Raw genomic sequence first — 20522 nt, 5'->3', positions numbered from 1 at the left:
TCCTGCCTCTTTCTCCATTCTTATTACTGGAACATAGTATTTGACTGTAAGGACTGCAGAAGATGTGGCTTCGAAATCCAAAGCCCCAAGAATTCACTCGTGCTGAAATTCAGCTCTGTTAGTCACAGATTCAATTGTTTGCCAAAATTATCAAGTTTAAAAGGAAGTGGTTTAGCGTGGAACTAAATGTGTAAGAAATTCTTCCTGTATCCAAACACAGTAGTTCAAAGTCCAACACATTTTATGTCACCACGGTTGTCTGCACTCTCTTTAATCCTTACCCCTCTAGAGGAGGACCCCCATCATCTGATCGTTCAGCAGGTGTTTGGTGAATACATTTAACCATTTTCTTTATCTGCTCTTTCTAGTGTCCAAGATGAGGCTGTGGACAAAAGCACCTTTAAGGAATGCAACCAGATTGCTTTTTACAGGTAAAGAGAAGAATTGTACCGTAGGGTTGTTTTTTTTTTAAAAAAAGTAGTACTATTAAAAGATACAGGAAGTAGTTACACATTGATTTTTAATCACAGCAAGTCTGCTACTCTCAGGATTTATCTTTCAAAGTGAGCATTCTACTCACCTGTCAGCAAGCAATAATCAGCATATTTTAAAAGGTGGAATCTTACATAAAAAACCTCTTCTGATAAAATTCAAAAGAGTCAGTCCTCTCATCTGACAAAGCCCCAGCAGTATTTTAACTATGGGTACGCTCAGACACAGGTTGTTTTCTTGATGTGGATGTTTCTTGAATATCTGTAGTCCAAAACAACAGAATTCTCCATAGAAACCATTAGCCTGTGACAATAGCATAAATGATTACAGTCCTGTTGAACAAGCACCATGGCCAGAATTCAGCATCAAATCTAAATTCTAGCTCATTAGTCTCTTAAAGCTTATCTTAAACTAAGTGATCCTTCCTATCCCATTTCTAACTGAGATACCTCTCCTCTAGCTTTTTTTCTTCCCATCCTCCATTGTCTTCTGTCCAGTGCTGCCTGGGTGAAAGGAGTGATTGCCCAGTGTTATACCAATTAGCCACTGGCATACTGGGTTACAGTGATGCTCATTTCTGTTCTGCAGGAAATTATGTTCAGAAAACCCCAAATAACATTTTGCCAGCGGGAGCAGGACTCCTCCCTCTTTTCACACCAGCCCTTTCTAGCCAGTTGCCATTTTAACTTAACACATCTGATTTCTCAGCAGGAGGTTGCCACGCATGGGCAAGCATCAGACCCTGTCTTTGCTATGCTTTTAAAAGAAATCCTTTATCTGATTGCTTGCATTTGTGCAATATCCGTTTGCAAGGAAACAATGCCAGTTTACTAATGAAGAAGCTTCCCTTTAAGGTAGCCTCCAAGACACTTATCTTCAAATAGTTCATAAAATCTGGGCTCAGCAAGGAGCATTCTACAAACAGTTAAAAGAGCCTCTATTTGAGGGTCTCTGTCCTAAAAACATCATCAGAGCCAAAAGCTGTAGTCAAAACTCTGTAGTCAGCAGGCTTGTTGAAAAACAATTTCCTCAGTGTGTATTCAGGAGGTTACAAATTACAAACATATACTGCTTCATCACTACAGAATGTAGAAGCTGTTCACCGTGGGGTTGCAGACCAAGCAGGGGTATATGACAGAAAATGAAAAGCAGATTATTCAGCTGAAATTTCTGGGGTCATGGAAGGAAGAAGAATGTTAACTGGACAACTGAGAATTTAGTTGGCCACTTGAATTAAGACTAGTAGTATTTAAAAAAAACCTATAGGGTGGTGATGGGTGACCAAACCCCTCATTCATAAACATGTATGTGTGCTCAGAACTATATTCCTTTTTTTCCTCCTTGACTTGAAGCACTGATAATAAATGTATTTGAAAAAATTAAAGACAAAATTATTAAGTAAACATTTCTAACAATATTATGTCCCTCTGTGTAATATAAGCCGCAACAATTAAGGAGACCAAAAATAATTTTCTGTCTTGACAGGCGTCAGAAACTTCTACATCCTGGCAAATCCTTGTATCGAGCATTGTTGGATTCAGTCACATTAAGTGATGAGAGTGTCAAATTCCAAATTATTCATGTGGAAAATAAGGTGAGATCCCACCTAGCATAAGAGGGTGCTTACAGAAAGAGCAGTGAATATTATCAACAAGTCTGATAATATTTGCAGGTTTTGAGATTCTTCAGTGATAGATATTTAAGATATGATGCAAAGAATCAGCCTAAAGATGTCCTTACTGGTCAGTATTTATTTGACAACTTGAGACTGTGCAAGGAGAACAGATATTTTAAGGAACTTAAATAAAATCTTTAACGACTTTATGAAAAATCCAAATAGAACTCTTTTTAGCTGAAAAAAATGTTTCTAATTCAGAGTTTTCTCCACTATTCCAACATAATAAATTCTTTTTCTGTAATTGAATAAGAAGACCTATGTTCCAACACCTCCTAACCATACCTTTCTATTCCTGTGTTTGCTCGAAGGCAGTTTTTTGGGAAAAAGAAGTCGTCTTCGCATTTAAGAAGACAGCCAGGAAGAAGGGGGTCTTCTATTTCTCTAATTTAACATCGTAGCAGCTAAGCACATTCGCTCAGGGAATCGGAGTCCTCAGATTATGGGAGTTTGGACCTACAGCTCTCTTCCATGCTCTACACATCACACTGTGTAGATGCTCTGCATAAATGTATTTTCTGCCTTTCTTGTTAATCCTGACCTCCTTTGCAGTCAGCACAGAAAAAGGAGCCCATTTTTTTGTCTAGATTTTAAGGTAGAATGAAGACTGAAGGCTCTGCGGCTTCCTAGACTATTTGGGGGTTTAAACAAAGGTGGCATAATGTAAAATATTTCCTGGGAAGCAAGATCTGCAACTCCAAATGAATCTTTTCTCTCTTGCATGCTCACTGGTCTTACGGCTCTTTCATTCTTTCATGCCTTTGAAGAAAGCGGAGCTGATTAGCTTCCAGGTAGAAGGAAAAGATATCAGGCCAAAATTCTTCAGCCAGTTTTGTGTCTCACAGGAGGAGACATTATGAAACGAAGAAACAGAAAAAAAATCTGACTCGCGGTGTAGGGATCCTCCATGGAAGAAAAATGAGTCATTTTGTATGAGCTAGAACAGAGTGACTTCCCAGTTCCCTGAACTGTAAAATAGCAAGTTACAGTGGGTAGGGCAGTGTTACGCATTTTTTTTAGGTGTCTTTCTGACACAGTTTTTCAGTGTCAGCACCGCTGTGAATACTAGTGAACATAGAGCACTGACGTTTTTGCAAAAAGCCCACATCTCAGTAGTATCCCGATCTTACATTGACAGCACAGTAGTGAAATTGTCCAGACTTTGAGATTAGTGTATTCTACCCCTGTTTTCCATGCTGCTTGTGGGGAGAGATGCAAAATGCTAGACATGAGAGACTTGAAGATAAAGAGTCCACTTAAAAAGAGTTGCTTCTTCAAAGGGGAGAAGTAGAGTTAGCTGGTGTAAATTCAGATGGATGATGATTGTTGCTCAGCAATGCTAAAGAACATTAAGTCAGAAAGCAGGCCTGTTTTTTTCCAGACAGTGAATGTTTGGTGATGTTGACTTGGAAAGCAAATTGGCATTTGTTATCACTACCAGTTTATCTGTTTGTTTGCTCCCAGGTTCTTCTACAAGTAGAAATTTGTGAAATAGAAGGCAATATTTTCAGGCTTAAAATTGATGAGGCAGCTCCTCTCAGAGAAAGATACAAAGTTCCTGATGTTCTTATAAAGGAACCTACCACCCAGAGGTAAGTATGGGAAGATGATTTAGCATCTTAGTAACTTACAGAGCTTCATTTGCAAGAGTGTTTTCCCTTCTCCCTCATTTGTGCTACACTACAGTTGTCTCTCTACAATACAAAGTTGTTACAGGAAGAGAAAATAAAAACACATGTGGTTACTTTACTTTCAAAAATTCATGTTATATTCATAGGAGAAAGTTTTGTCATATACATAAGAAACGTGAGGCTGTTTGACCCAATCAGAAAATAGCCTACTTGTTATGATGCGTCATTTTTACCTAAGGCATCACTTGTTAATGTGAAAGGAATGCAAACCCTGGATAGTTTTTCATGGCAGTTCTATAGCCACCTGTTGCACTGTGCAGTGAACCCTGAACACAGCACATATTTCTGGGGTTCTTTGCCTCAACATTAGCATTGAGGTTTTTATAATGTATGCGGATATTCTCAGTCCATCTTTTGTTTCAAATCGTTATTTAGTTACAGTGGATTTCGTGTGCTGTTGATTGACATAAAGCTGTTGTTGCTTTTCATTTGCCAGACTCTTTATATCCCAGAAGGAGGCAGGTATTTTGGTGCTGTCAAGTGTTAATGAGGACTACAAACTTCAAGTCACAGCAAACCCCTTCCAGATTGAGCTACAGTCCAAGGGTGAGACTGTTCTGAGCATGAATTCCAATGGGTTGTTATATTTTGAGCACCTACAACCACCTCCTAGTGATAGGTACAGTATCTGTCTATCGCATTGTAGTATGTACTGATTGTGCTGTAGCTGAAGATAAACAATTCTATGGAATTGCAATTTCTGTGATAGAAGCTCTTATGCATTGAAATCTGTCTTCTCTTTTACTTCATACCCGTAAGTACAAAGGCAAAGTTTTAACAAAGAAATTCTAGATCAGTTAACTGCAGACTGTTTTAATCCCTTGCAGCAGCCATGTGCAAAATGCTAACCTCATTTAATGGCCAATTCTGTAAAACACTAAAGTATCCTGGTACCCCTTGTCTTTCTTGGGAATGAGTGATGGTGGTATGATGAGGTTATTAGTTTTGTCTCCTTTTATGACTAAACTTACTCTTTAGGTAAGTTTTATTCACCATATAAGGTCTTGAAGTAAGTTTTGTTCAAGTTACAATGTGCCAAAAAGCTGCAAGGTTTTACGGGTCAGTCCCACTGCAAAGTGCTGAAAGGGTAAGAAACCACAGTGCAGGACATGTAATGACTAGGAAAAGAGCGTAGCAAGCATCTCTCATAGAGAGCATTATTTCAAAAATTGTAATTAACAGAGAGCCCTTAATAAAGAATAACAAAGAAGTGAGGATCTTCTGGGCAGGTAAAACACTGATACAGATAGAAATAAATGTGAAAGGCCAAGGAGTCAACCTAACTCAAATATGGAGTGAAGGTTATTTTAAGACATTGAATATTAAAATTATTTGCCAGTTAGAGCTCTCCACTATGACATCAATTTTCAGAATAGTCAGGCACCAGAACTTCTATATAATGTATAAAGCAATGCATAATACTATATGAATTTTCTGTTTGAAATCCTTCCTTGTGTTAATAGTAACCTGATTATTTCTATGTATTTGTTTTCACTAGAAAACCTACAGCAGAAAACGAGGAGGCAGCAAGTGATTCCTCTAAGGTAACCCGTGCTTACTCTAATTCCAGCATGAATATTTTGTAGAAAAGAGAATTGATTAATTAGAATCACATGTTCGTGATTTCTTCTGGTACTATGTTTACAAACATAGCCTAACCACTTTCCAGTGCAATTCAAAAAGGACCTGGTATTTCATATTGAGATACTTTGCAAATTCATAGTTGAATAAAGGCTTATGTGTTGTACCAGGGCTGTAGAAGGCATCAGTCAGGTAGATCTGCCTCAAAAATGTTTTTTCCATGGCCTTTTTATTTAGAATTTCTCTCTCTTCTGTTTTCTCATTTGATTTGGAGTAGGCGTGTAAAAGGGAGCTTTGTGGTGATATTTGGTCGTTTTCAAATTGCCTGTTCATTGCAAAGAGAATTTCAAAAGAACGAGACCTGTTTTGGAACAGTCCAAAAATATGCCTCCACATACATTCATGCTTAATACGGAAGTAAGATTCTCTCTCAAAAGAGACCAGGTCCTGGCAGTGCACATACCAGTTTTCTCAGGAGGCTGAGTTATGTCCATGATGTAATTTTAGCTTCTTGTGGAGCAGATGGCTGCTTACTGCACCACCCTGTTATAAATGGCAGGAGATATGCTGCCTTCAGTATAGCTGTGTCTGAACTCTGGGTTCTGCCAGGGAGCGTGCTTGCTTTGGGGGAGTCACACAGCTGCAAGAGGCCACATCCGCTTATTCCAGGATGAATGTAGAAAAGGAAACCAGGAAAGACTGCAAAAATTGGAAGTTCTAGAACAATGAATGGCAGGGCACAAGGCTCAAAATTTGAAGGAGGCTAAAAGTATGAGCTACACGCACAAGACTCCGGAGAGTCTGGAGAGTTTTTTTGTTGTCTGACCCTTACCGTTTAGGGGAGTGGGTTGGTTTCTGTTTGTACAGGTTTTCCTGTTTGGTTCCATCCATACAATCTTTGCATTTCGTGATAATGTTCAACATCTAGAAGAAAGACATTTTTTACATTGAGAACAATCATTCACTGGAACAACCTCCCCAGGGATGTGATAGAGTCCCCATTGCTGGAGGTTTTCAAGATGCAATTAGATGGGGTGCTGGGTAATCTCATCTAGGCTCCCTTTGCCACAAAAGGTTGGACCAGATGATCTTTTGAGGTCCCTTCCAACCTGGGCTATTATGTCATTCTATGATTCTACCCAAGACCTCAGGTATTACTTTTATGCTGTAGCAGCGTGCATGTGTGCTTCACTAGCACATCAGTTCTTCAGTGTAAATTCCTGCAGCAGGATCTGATTGTGGTTTGGATTTATTTATATTAACCATATTTGGAAAAAAAAAAACAAAACAGTTAGCAATGTACAAATCTCATGTGAATAAACATATTTTTCTTAGAAATACATTGTGTGAGCAGTTGCATTTGCTAGGCTTAGCTATTTCTGTTTATGCAGGAGAAACAAGAGGATCTAGGTCTCTGGCAAGAGAAATTTGGCAGCTTCCTAGACATCAAAGCCCATGGTAAATCTCAGTTTAGTTCTGAAAACAGCTTTACTGCTTTGTATATACCTGTGTTCATTCATATTTCTGTCTGCTTTCTGTTTAGCTGTTTAATGTATATCAGTGTCTCGCGTGGTCCTTCTTTTAACTTGCCTATCAGATATCAGTGATGGGTAACAAATTTGATAAAAGTACTGGAAATATTAATTAGATTTCTGTTGAGGAGGGAACACATCAAATGTGACCCATTTCATCAGCTCACTGTGTACCATTTCTGACACAGCATAACCCTATCTGCGTTGGCTGACTGGTATATAATGCATTGTTTTCTTTTCATTTTCTTTTTTTTCTCTTTTAGTATCAGCACATAACATTGATTTCACTTGTAGTTTATTCTCATGACGTATCAGAAATCATGATATCTAAGCATTAGTAATTGTCACAGAAAAACTCTTTTTAACTGGGGGACTACAGAAGGAAATACTGAGCAGTCTTAAGGGATAAGAAGAAGATTATAGAAATCTGTAGGTCAGTAGCTCCAATACAATTTAAATTATTAATTACCAAAATTTATGACCATCTGCTGTCTGTCCAGTTGTATTCTGCATTAATTGAGTTTGTTAGCTTTGTGCATTACCACTATCAGCACACTTTCATACCAACCAGCACTATCCAGCAGCTGCAGTAGGGAGAGGGAAGTCTGAAAGAGCTTCCTTTTGGTGACGGGGGCTTCTTCAGTTCACGGTCAAGACATAGAGGGGCAGGAAGCTGTTGCCCTTGTTGTTCATGCTGTATCTGATGTATTAGGCCAGCATCATGTTTTTTTTCTGTTTCTCTCTGTTGGAAGAGTAAAGTCCATATGGTCAGGTTCTGATCCTGAAGCCACTGCTTGTCAGTCTACAGGATCTCTGGTCACCAGCCAAAAGTTGCCCTGGATTTGGTAATGTGACAAGATGATATCACTGGCAGAGGCTCTTGTGCATGCTACTCTCCTGGCTGAGGCTGAAGAGAAGAGCAGTAGAAAACAGGCAACTCTGACTCTAAAGTCTACTCTGCTGTACCACTGTGCTGCAAAGCTTGGCTTGTAGGTACTGGGATAGAAACAGGACATAATTTTAACGAGTTTCACTACAGAATAAAGAAGTGACCCGTTATTACATGTATTTTTTTCTATTGAAGTGATTCATTTCATCCTCTTAAGCAGAACAAAATCAGAATAAATACAGTAAAATCTGTTTAAAACATTACCTCTATAGTACATGAGTAATAATGAAAGTGAAGCTGAAAGCAAGTATGAAAGAGCTAATTATTAAAACCTGCTTTTTAATTTTTTTTTTTAAGAGTTAGGTTGCTCTGCTCTGTTGCTTTCAGCTAAGCCTGAGAATAGAACTCTGTGGTCTTCTCTTTTAACGTTATTCCCACAGGTCCTAGTTCTGTAGGCATGGACTTCTCTTTACATGGATTTGACCATGTTTATGGAATACCACAACATGCAGAAGCACTTCTTCTCAAAAACACCAGGTAAAGGTGGCAGACTGCTAGTGAAAGCAGTATCGTTTTTGTAGAGGAGAGCTATAACATTGTCTTAATAACTTAATGCAGACAACAGCTTGAGATATGCATATTATATAGTGTATATTTTAGTTTAATGTTACAGGAAGCTGAATCATAGCCCCTGTCCACACGGAGTAAGTTGTTCTGCTTTCCGTTTCCACTCTGCAATTTCATGAATGACCCCTTCTGTTCTCTCTCAATTTTCCATGCAGTTTTTTTCGGAATTGTAGGATTGGTCATGTTTAAGCAGAACGCTTAAAAGAGCAACTCCGTGGGAGGATGGGAGAGTTCAGAATTCATATTTTAGGACTTAGAGCAGATGAGCAGTAATCTCACTGGCAGCAAAAATGTTGTTTGATCCAGATATCTAGGACCAAAGCAAAGAAGCACTAATCTAGGCTGTCCACATTTCAGCTCTGGATGCTAAACGAAAGACCATAGTACAGAGCGTTCACTCAGTGTTCACTGAGTTTGGTGAGATGGCAATAGAGCTAAAATTGGCCTAGTGCAGGATGCTTACATATAACAAACACACCTGTTTGTTTGTCCTAGTGATGGTGATGCCTACCGGCTTTATAATTTGGATGTCTTCGGCCACAAGATACATGACAAAATAGGCATTTATGGTTCAGTGCCCCTTCTCTTAGCACACAAGCCTAACAGAACTTCAGGGATTTTCTGGCTGAACTCTTCAGAAACGCTGGTGGATATTAGTACAAAGGCAGTAGCTGAGGTGAGTTGCTCACTTTCTTCATAATTTAATAATGAAAGAAAACAGTCCAGGGCAGGACCAACAAGAACATGACAGCATTACTGGAGATTTATCTTTTGCTCCCTAATGAAGAATTGTCGGTCTCTTCCTCCTGTCCTTCCTACTGCTAAATTTGTTGTATTAAACCACTGAAAAGAACAAGAAGATGACTCCTTTCAAGAGTCAAGTTATAGAACTTGTATCTTGACAGGTCTACAGGAGAAGGCAGAGAGGAAATACATGTTGGAGCAGAAGAAATCTACACAGGTAGATGTAGCAGGCAGAAAAAAGGGTGGACAAAAATCTTGACAATCTCTTGGATTTGAGGAATTTTTCTGAGTTTTTAAATTCTTGGAATTGCCACACATTTCTGCTTAGCAGGCTCATTCCTCTGTGGAATGTAATTGACTTTCAAGAAACATAAAATGTTCAGGAAACAAACTCATTCAACTCCTGAAATACAGACATATGAATTCTGTTAAAATTGAAATAGTGACAAAAATATCTTGCTTTATTCCAGCACTTCATTACTTGGTTAAAATTATTAATTTTCTTTATTACTCATGGCATAGTTATAGATATTACTCAAAGATCCTGCAGAAAATGCATAGTCTTTAATTACAGAAAAGCTTTAATCACTTTGCCCCTCATTACCCATTTTTCCTCATTAACTATTACTCTGTATTTTGTATAAGTAGTATGCAAGGTAAAGAATATGTGAAGGATATATAAGAAACGTTCAATGTGTATTCCTAATACCTGCCAGGTATGTGTTAGTGCGTTTTGTGGTTTTCCATCTTTGCTCCTTCATTGAACAGAAGTTTGGTAGAGAGAGAAACTCAGTTTTACCTTGGTTTCCTTCAAAGCACATGCCATCCGAATCTGCTGCCGAGACTGCTAAGCAGAGAGCAGTGCCTCTAACTGATGTGCGCTGGATGTCAGAAAGTGGGATCATTGATGTTTTCCTGCTGATGGGACCCACTGCATTTGATATCTTCAAGCAGTTCGCACAACTGACAGGTACTAACTCACACAATTGGAGTCAGTATGGCACATTCACCTGGGAGATTCTCTGAGGAACATGCTGTACCCAAGAGTGGGTTAATATTTACCTAGCCCATTGTGTGCAGGAGGCCAGTTATTCCCAAACTGCAGTTTGTAAAGCACAGAAGCCAGCATGGTTACTGCTGTCTGAAACTGCTCCCTTAGGTGAAGAGAGGAGACACAGGGGGCTAGAACTGCCAGTCACCATCAAGACAGGCTGCCTTATTATGAGGAAAGACTGTTGTTATGGAGTAATGTATCCTGGAGAGTAGAGAAAGAAGATTGGTAACTGTCCAGTGTGTCCATTAGGGAAGGGAGCAGAGATGGCATGCAGATATGGGAAGGGAAAGAAGCAAGACGCTCACGAAGAGACTGAAAAAATGGAGGCAAGAGGACTAACATTTTACGAAAGCAAAATTCTTTCTGTGCTAAAGAGAATTAAAAGCACAGAAACATCCCTGGTAGTTCTTTAGTGTGTTAGCAATGATTGTTTGCTGCACAGATGTTATGGAGAGAATGTGGTTCAGCTGAGCAGGAATAGGAAAGCAGCCAGATCGCAACAGGATCTCGCCAAGTGGAAGTGCACACTTGGGAAAGTTTCCAAGCTCCCTTTTGTTATATGTGTACATACATACATGTTTTCTAATTTTAAAAATTTCCCAACAATTACAGTTCCATGGTTCTCCTTGTACTGCAGCACCTGTGGGCCTGTTTACACTACTCAGGTTCAAGCAGTCGCAGGAATTGCATTCTACTGATTAAAATCTATTTAATTGTTTGCATTAATGACAGTTAAGCTAATCTAGAATATTTTTACATTAGAAAAAATTAAAGAATAAATTTATATTTGTTACTGGAATAACACTTCAGCATCATGGAACAGCAAGTTCTTTCTCACTCTTGTATTATCATTATAGTCCTCTGCTCTTTCTGGCTGTTGAGCCCATTGTAATGTTTGTCATTTCAAGAGTTCAGTCACTTTGGTATGAAGAACGTGCTCTAGACTCAGCTTAGGTCAGCATTCCCTAGCTCCAGACAGATACATATTAATCATGTTAACTTTTCTAGAGTATCTAGATAAAATCCTGAAGGGCATTAACAGTGTTATCTTCATTCGTATACTTTTCCTAGGCACTCAAGCCCTGCCCCCCCTTTTTTCTCTGGGCTACCATCAGTGCCGTTGGAATTATGAGGATGAGCAAGATGTCAAGGCAGTAGATGCCGGCTTTGATGAACATGACATTCCTTATGATGTGATATGGCTGGACATAGAGCACACAGATGGCAAGAGGTATTTTACTTGGGACAAAAAGAAATTCCAGAACCCCAGAAAGATGCAAGAACATCTCAGAAAGAAAAAACGCAAGGTAAATTTGCAGCGTCAAGCTACCCAATCTAGCTTTAGCCAAGGTACTTCAGATACTGGAAACAGTTTAACAGAGTAAATTAGACTGTGTTGCAGTCTGGTAATGCTTCCAGTGCACCAGCTATCTTGTTTAATTCAGTTCCTCGTGCTGTTTTATTATTTTATAGTTTGTTCTGTACCCAGACCATCAGGCTAAGTTTGACCCATGTGCCGCTCCATCTTACAGAAGCAGCCCAGTGCTGTCCTTGATGGGCACAGTAGAAAATTTTTTTATTTAACATGAGCTTTCACCATTGGTAGTTGCTATCCTCACTTCAGCTTTTCTTTGTATTGATAATACTTTTTATTTTCTGCTTATACTAACTGAGATTTGCCCTTTATGTTGATACGATTACTTACCATAAACTAAATGTTTTTTCCTTCTGGTGAAGTTCTGGTATGACATGCAGTCTGTTGGCTTAGTTAGTCTTTATTTCTGCTTTTACAGCTAAAATATTTTCCTTGGAATTATAGAGGTATTAAAATGTACACAGTTAACATCTAAAAGTTGTAGAATTGCTTAATACTTGATCTTCGCCAAAAGTCAATGAACGGGGGACTGTTGAAATAGCATTCAAGTTTTATAATCTCTTAGTTGGAGCTATAGTACTTTCTCAGCTTTACAGGAAGGCAGTTAATGGCAGCAGAAGGTAACTGCAAAATACAATATGTGAATGTTTAAAAAAATTAGAAACTTCTGTTGCTGTTTTATGCTGTACAGACTAAGATAGATTTAAATGTCTTAAGGCAAATGAGTTTAAGTGGGACATGAACATGGAAGTCAGATATTTTCCCATTCACAGAATACAGTAGTGAATTAAACACAGTGTTTTTAGGGGTTGGGGTACTTGCTTTTATCTGAAACAATGGGGTTTGGCCCTTATTTCAGAGGGGTAAGCATGAATTCATGCCCTCCTTGTAAATTCAGCTATTATACATAAGTCTAGCACAGTATATACAAGAACTGGTAACTGCTTTCTAAAATTAGTGACACAGCTACCTTCTTTACCTGAAGTGAAATCATTATCTGCCTTTTATCAAAAGTGAACCTTACTGTTTTATTCAGTACAGTTGATGCTAATGATGCATTTTATTTTCTTATCCTGGCAGCTTGTCGTCATTGTAGATCCCCACATTAAAGTTGATCCCATGTACACCCTGTATTCACAGGCAAAAGACAAGGGATATTTTGTGAAAGACAGAAATGGACAAGATTTTGAGGGCATCTGTTGGCCAGGTAAAAAACCACTCTGTCTCTACCTTGTAAGGTGATTATTTTAAAAATCTTGCAGAATAGTTTAATTGGGACCCATGGAAGTGGAATTAAATTCTTACATTCCTTGCTTTTTTTGTAAATATTCATAATTTCAAATACTTTGTAGTTTCTTTGATACAGTCACATTCTAATTGCCTCAGCTGAACAACTTCCTCTGTTATGTCTCTTGGTTGTGCAGATAGTCCCAGTGCCTAGAACTAAAAAAGTTGGATTTGTTGATCAGAACAGCCATCCCTCTTCCCAGCTTCTCTTGGGTAATAAAAATGCAGTCTGGTCTGTTGCTGTGAGCACAGCTTATGTACGCTGGATGAAATTAAGTGAACCCTGATACTGAAGACTTTGATTCAATCATAATATAGTGATTTAACATGTTATTTTTCATGAGGAGATCTCATTGCGGGGAGGCAAAGGAGGGTGTCCCCCTTTGAAGACAGAAAGCCCACAATCCTGGCAAAGGAATGAATATGGGAGAAATCAAGCACGTATTACAACTTCTAGTAGCATGGCAGGACGTAGTTATTCAGCTTCTCAGTGGCACTTTCCTGTTTGAGCTCAAAGTACCAGGGATGCTGTCTCCCCCTGACTTCCTGTTCACATCTGAACATATTTCAAACTGCTAGCAGTCATCCTTAAATGGTGCTGAGCTTCGGACCTCCAGAATCTACATGTGTTGGTCTGCAGAAAATGGCAAGGGATGTACTGAGTTCCAAGTCAACCTGGAATTTTTATCTCAGAAACAATAGCAACCACATTATTGCTGCCTATTGTGGAAAGCATCCTAGCTTTAGACCACTGTATTTAGGTGCAAAGACAATGCATGCATGCTCTTAAAATCAGCTAAATAATTGGGATCTCCCACATCCACAGGTTCCTCTTGTTACCTGGATTTCACCAATCCTGAAGTGCGAAGATGGTATGCCGATCAATTTGCCTTCAAAACATACAAGGTGTGTATTTATTTGCTCTGATCTACATATCCCAGAAAGCCTGAAAATGCGGAAAAGAGAGAAGATAAACTACTGGCTAAGCAAGTTGGTGGCCTTTGTAGCTGTATTATCATAATGTAGAGGAAAATAGCTTGATAAGCTGAAGTACCACTGAAGAATTTTCTACGTGGACTTGTCTACACTAAGAAAGCTGAAATCCGTATGCCACCAGCAAAGCAGCTCACTTAGTTGCAGCAGTAGGATGGACAAACTGCAGGCATTTTAGCAACCCGTAATCGAATGCAGCTGCTGCTATTACAGCTTTTACTACCATGATAGCACACAAGGAGCGATGTGGGAGTGTTCTCTTATAGCTTACAGTTACTTCACCCTGACCTTCCTTCCAGGACTCCTGCCTAGTGCTGAAGGTGTCTTGTGTGAACAATGCTGGACACCTCCGGTTCCGCTTCCCTGCCCTGAACTTCTGCTTTGCAGTAGGGTTGTTGAAACCATTCCCCTAGTAGACATGCACAGCAGACATTTGCCATGCTGCTTTTCCTCTCTCTCTTCTGGCCTTCTCTGATTTTTTCCTCATGGCTATTTAATACTCCTCTTTTCCCTGCCTCTTTTTTTCTCACCAGAAGGCAGGAATAGCAAGTACCTACTGAGTTTTGTAAGAATTGCAAAAATCAAGGGGGCTTGTAGGCTGCCACCCTGACCAGAAGGGCCACCGAGAGAGATGAGATGAATGACTGGCAGCTTTCAAGTGACCACAGGAGTATAATTACCATGTCTTGCTTTGCTGCTGCTGTTTCTACTCATACCCCAGACTGGTCTGACACCCACTAGAGATAAACACACTAAGTCACAGCAACGGCTCTGTTATGTCCTAATTGCAACCCTGTGTCGTAGGGATCCACTAATATCCTCTTTGTGTGGAATGACATGAATGAGCCTTCGGTCTTCAAAGGGGCAGAACTAACAATGCAGAAAGATGCTGTGCACTACAACAACTGGGAGCATCGGGAAGTACACAACCTCTATGGATTCTACCAGGTGGAGTATCTGGAGACACAAACCAGCAGTTATTCTCATGGAGTATGTCTAATGTGGTAATTTACACAGTAGTAGGAGTAGTAGGTATTCTGTAACCTCCGTCAAGGACTGAAACTCTGCTGTGCTGGATATTGCTGTATTTGAAATAAACTCTGTGATTGGTCACAAGAAAATGTGACAACATCTGTGCCTCTCTGCCATAACAATGCAAATGATATTGGCTGTGACTACACAATATTAATCATTTTTTTTTGTTCAAGTATGTACTAGTAAGAAAGTGTTGCTTTAATAATAGGTATTATTTGTGGCTACAGATTTTTTAATTTTCCTGCCTTGGAAGGGCTAAAAAGGCAGTGTAGCAAATATCCTAATTATAAAGTTTGTCTTCCTGACTTTTATATTACTGATTTTCAGCAAATGGCAACTGCAGAAGGACTCATCAGACGTTCTTCAGGAAAAGAGAGACCATTTGTCCTCACACGATCTTTCTTTGCTGGATCACAGAAGTATGGTAAGTAAGGAGCTGGATGCCTTCCATGCTGCTTTGTTCATTAAGTTTGGTGTGTAGTAAACTCTAGAGAGGACAGAAACTATCTTAGAAATACTGACATGGTGAGCTCGTAAGAGTGCAAGTGATTAAAAAAATCAGGAGAGGCTGGCAAAGTGTACAGGTTAAAGGCAGAATAACACCTGTGTCCTGTGACGAACCACTACTTGCTTTTATTGCATATTTCAGAAGCATGTGCGTATGAAGAAAAAAAGTTGCAATGAACAGCAGTTCACCAGTAGTTCATGACCATTCTTGTCTTCTTTCCTTAACTGCAAGCATAAGCTGAAGCGTACACCCAACTTTCCCGTGTAATGCTGAAACTGGGTATTTCCAGGGGCAGTGTGGACTGGAGACAACACAGCAGAGTGGGGTTACTTGAAAATATCCATTCCAATGCTTCTCACCATCAGCATGGCAGGGATTTCATTCTGTGGAGGTAAGGTGTTTGGCTGGAGTTACTCCCTATGCATAAATCACAGGTGCCACCGAGCTTGTATCCCAAGACAGACTTCAACACAGATGCTGGAAAGCTCAACGGTCCAGTGCATTTCCAGGCAGTTTCACAGATTAGTCTGGATCCAGAAGCCAATAACCTGGCTCTCACCATCATTTCTCCACTAACTCTTATGTAGTGTTTGCGTTCCATCTGGAGCAGCGATCCTCAGGTGGTGTTCTGTAGCATCACTGTGACAGTCCTCTGTCACTGGGGAAGGCACTCAGCCTCCAAAAGCTCTCTTGAGATTTTTATTAAAGGATAACTTGTTACACAAATTTTCCACTTTTATTTGGACAAGCAGCTGCCCAACAGCAGAACTGTAAGCACACTGTGAAATGCATGGATTTATACACTTGGAATGTTTGTTAGAGGAGAACTTCACATTTTTCAGAATAATTTCAAAGAATGTGTATTTTTATTTGTCTGCGCAATATCTAGCTGATGTGGGAGGGTTTATTGGAGATCCAGAACCAGAATTACTTGTTCGCTGGTATCAGGCTGGAGCCTACCAGCCCTTCTTCAGAGGTCATTCTAACATGGAGAGCAAACGGCGAGAACCGTGGCTCTTTGGGGAGAAGAACGCCCAGATCATCAGGGAAGCCATTAGAGAGCGCTACGTCCTCCTGCCATACTTATACACACTGTTCTATCGGGCACACACAGCGGCTGAACCGGTTATGAGGTAAGAGCATAAGTCAGGAGGTTTAAGGAGGGAAGTTAAATTACCATCTCTTACTTTTGTGATTATTTATTTAAATAGTAAAAAGAAAAAACACACAAAAATTACTAAATTCTGTTTTCATGCATTCTGCAAGCTTTGGTAGGATTCTCAGAGGAAAATTATATGTTTTGGGTTTTTTTCCAAATGACGCCTGGGACACACTAATTCAATAAACACTGCACAGTCTTTAAAGATGTTTTTAAAGTACTGTGGACTCCAAACTTATCTTCATGATAAAGAACACTACATAGTATTCCAGCCCACACTTATAACAGTGCTTATGGACTCTGAGCTTGCTGACATAAAAACATAAAGGCCATTTTGCCCCTCATAAAAATACTTGTTACTGCTGAACTGTTAAAGTTATAAAAGCTTATTTCATATTGAAAATTTGATTATTTATCTCTGCAGTATTTCTTACAATTTTTCTTTTAGTAGAGAATCTAATAATCTAGAACAGAAATGAAATTAGAAAATAAACTTTTGTTCTGTCGCTCTCTAACCTCTAAGAAAGTGTTTCAATGGAACTGAATGCAACAGTCCTTTCAGTAAGAGATTAATGTCATTAATCTCCCTGGTATTGCTGTGTCTTTGAGGTTGCCCTAGAACTGTACTTTTGGACATTTATCTTTACTTATTATTATGCAAATACAATACATCTCCGAAGTTTTAAAAACGTAAAGGACTTTTTGAAAAGGGTTGAGTGGTTTGAGTTTTGAATGTGATTTGCATTACAGACATAGTGTGAGCATCTGTCTGCACATGTATAGGCATAGATGCCCCTGTTGTATGTACTGACATAGACAGTGGATTTCTGTCTTGAAATGAAGGTTATGTTGACACGCGCACTGCCCACAATATTAAATAAAACTTTGATTATGTTAAAATTGCTGCAGTTGGTACAGAATTAGAGGGGAAGCATGGTATTTTTCTCACTGAGATGAGCAGAGTGGAAAATGTGTCTCATTAGCAAGCACATGAACAGCAGGGCTGCAGTGAACAAGTGGATGCCTATGAGTGAGCAGGCGAACCAGGCTTTTTGAGTAAGGAAACCCAGACACTGTCTCTGAATGAGCTATTCTTGTCATAATCTCTCAAACCTTAAATATACAACTCCTGTTCTGTAACCAGATGGTTATTGCACTACCCTTTTTTGAGGAAGACTGAAAATTAACTTCTGGTGCAAGTTTTTCAGTCATGACCAGGAGGAGACATACTATAAAAGCGGTAGTGAGCTGCTGAGAACAGGAAGGATTGTGCTGCAGGGACTAGCTCATCAGGTGTCAGCATTGCTGGTAGACTGTGGCAGAAAGGCTCATCCATCTCTCCTTTGCTAGAAGGAAGGTATATGTAGTGCAAGCTTGTAAGGAAGGCGGCAGGAGGGAAGAAAGTGAGGCTGCAGGAGGCCAAACCATAGGTATATTGGAGTGTCTTAACCCATGTTGTACTGGGAACTCTCATTAGTGACTCAAAAGGGGTACTTTAAGGCACAGAAGAGGACCTTGCCCTATCTTCAGTTCTTGATAGCTGTACCTTGTAAAGAGAGGGAGAAGGTGGAGCCTGAAAATGCCAGAAGGCCTTGAACAGGCTGGTGAGAGAGGAGGAACTAACTGAATCCCACTGTCTTTCTTTCTACAGGCCTCTCTGGGTAGAGTTTCCAGGGAAAATAGAAACTTTTGGCGTGGAAAATGAGTACATGCTGGGTAAGCAGGTGTCTCTCCTCATTCTCTGAAATTTGAGTTAAATATTTTCGAGCTGATAATGTCACATGACAAAAAGAAAACATGAAAGCTGTGCCCAAGACTTTTAAAAATTACATTGTAACTGAATAAAGAACTTGAGATCTCTTTAAGGGACCCAGTTTTAACAGCGCTTTGAAAATAGGGGTCATATGAGATGCAAAAACTGAGTTTAATCTCACTAGTCACTTTGAAAAAATATGATCCTGAAGCATGGAAGTTCACTGTAGCAGCTAAGACCACAATCTGCTTCAGAAATGACAGTAGCAAACAACTACCATCCAAAGCTCATTGCTTTTTTACTCTGATATGGCTGGCTGCTAAAGCCAGTTTTCTCAGAAATTAAGCTTAAGAGATGAGTGTGTTTGTGTAAAGCATATTCAGCCTATACAGGAAGGGAGAATGGGAGGGGAATATTGCATTTCATTATTTTTTTTTACCTCTGGGCTCAAGAGTGCCTACTAATGGCTTTCAAATGAAGGGGCATTCACTTCTCATGCAGAAACCTGACCAAGGTAGGCAGGACCCGGCAGCAAAGCTAAGTGTGGTGAAGCAGAGCATTTCAGAGGACTCTGGGATTCCAGCTTGCATCACCGGTGGGCAAGAAGGGAAGAAGTTTATCAAACTGTACAGTCTATATACATTAATGTATTTTTTTTAGGAGTAAAGAAGAACCATCTGCAGTGCAATAAGCTTAAGCAGATTTTTTTTTTTTTTTTTTAAACAAGGACATTCCTGTCTTCCACTCTTTTGATTAGAAAAACCTATTTTTTTGTTCAACCAAAGAGCAAACAGGCAGTCATCTCTTAGACTATGAGGGACGCAGAAGTGCCTCCAAGCTGGAGGGTATACAGTGCAGCCAAGCTGCATCCCAGTGCCATAACAGAACAAGACCCAAGCAGCCATCAGCTCCCTACACATGCCTTTTTTTTCCAGTAGAAAGTGAACCTAAGCACGTGGCATGCCCAAGCAAGCCCCTAAAATGGCTACAGGAGGCTGACAACCCCAGAGCACACAGCTGCTGCTCCGATGAGATGCAGCCTTGAGGACTACAGCCATGTTTATGTTTTTCTCCAGGAAATGCTTTGTTGGTGCATCCAGTCATGGAGCAAGAGGCCAAGGCAGTGAGTGTTCTGCTTCCAGGGTCAGAGGAGGTGAGGATGAATATGAAGCCACTCAACTGTTCAGCCCAAAGAAGTACTTTATACAGCAGCCTTCCAGCTCCCCATCTCATAACCGCTGAGCACTGCTGCTGTGGCCAAGTGCTGGCTGGCCATTCTGTGCCACTCTGAACCTTGCTTCCATCTTGATACCTCATGTGCTTGGCTCACAGCAACTTTACTTTCTTGCCTTTCCAAGAGCTGCTGTACAAATCTCAGGTCTCCTATAATTTAAATCTCCCCTCAAGGCTTGCTAGTTCTCATGGAGCACCAAAAACCAGCTTTACTAAATTGTCAATTCCCTTTTTTTCATGTATTTCTCTTTGGGTTAAATTTCTCTTTTTATGTGGAAGAAAAGGGATCTTTGAAGAAAGGTCATAAGGAAATCAGAGGGAAGCTGTGGGGAGGGAAAATTATAACAAGGAAATACAAGCCTCACTAGCCTGGGACATGTGTAGCAAAGAATTTGACATGTTAGTGATCAGTTCCTCTCTGAAGTAGTTTATCCACAGGATGGCACTGTGATCCACTCCTACATGGAGCGTTTGGCTGCAGCAGCTGAGAGGTGGAGGAAGGGAAGGAATTTGGGGAAAATAGTTCCTAAGGGAAAGCCTGAGACTCTAGTGAGGAATGAGAAGACAGCCAGCAGCAAAGGGGAGTGTGTGAGACTATGCAGAGCCTTGTGACTCCACTAATGCACCTGAGGACACTTAGAATTCTTCTCAATATAAGGAGAAAAACAGACTAGGCTCTCCAAACAAATTAAGAAAAATATTTTTATCAAGATATCTGTGGGCATTGACTGCCTGGCACACTTAAAGCAGTTAAAACTGCTGGTAAGTGCGGTGCATGGGAAGCTTCAGATGTAGCTCTTTTTTGTGACCTGTTATTACCAACCTTATTATTAATTTTCACTTCAGTATAAATATGCTTATTCTGGAACTCAACATTTCTAGATAAAAAGAAAG

At 39.9% G+C, this 20522-nt stretch overlaps 1 protein-coding gene across 2 annotated transcripts in view; it reads left to right on the top strand.

The window, feature by feature from the left end:
- Positions 1-20522, top strand: part of GANC (glucosidase alpha, neutral C) — a 29905-nt gene that overhangs the window by 896 nt on the left and 8487 nt on the right. For both annotated transcript variants that reach the window (XM_082318345.1, XM_082318346.1), the window contains exons 2-19: positions 369-431; positions 1978-2086; positions 3632-3759; positions 4295-4477; positions 5357-5402; positions 6831-6897; positions 8301-8397; positions 8983-9163; positions 10048-10201; positions 11357-11592; positions 12741-12867; positions 13774-13853; positions 14745-14888; positions 15303-15399; positions 15773-15874; positions 16373-16616; positions 18294-18358; positions 19472-19548. In XM_082318345.1, the coding sequence (XP_082174471.1) occupies positions 369-431; positions 1978-2086; positions 3632-3759; positions 4295-4477; positions 5357-5402; positions 6831-6897; positions 8301-8397; positions 8983-9163; positions 10048-10201; positions 11357-11592; positions 12741-12867; positions 13774-13853; positions 14745-14888; positions 15303-15399; positions 15773-15874; positions 16373-16616; positions 18294-18358; positions 19472-19548 (2200 nt within the window). The remainder of the gene's footprint in view (positions 1-368; positions 432-1977; positions 2087-3631; positions 3760-4294; positions 4478-5356; positions 5403-6830; positions 6898-8300; positions 8398-8982; positions 9164-10047; positions 10202-11356; positions 11593-12740; positions 12868-13773; positions 13854-14744; positions 14889-15302; positions 15400-15772; positions 15875-16372; positions 16617-18293; positions 18359-19471; positions 19549-20522) is intronic.

Source organism: Platalea leucorodia (genome assembly GCF_965183815.1).
Source record: "Platalea leucorodia genome assembly, chromosome: 7".
In the NCBI taxonomy this organism is placed as follows: Eukaryota; Metazoa; Chordata; class Aves; order Pelecaniformes; family Threskiornithidae; genus Platalea; species Platalea leucorodia.
The sequence above is the reverse complement of the archived record's forward strand: the minus strand, read 5'-3'. Positions and strand labels throughout refer to the sequence as shown.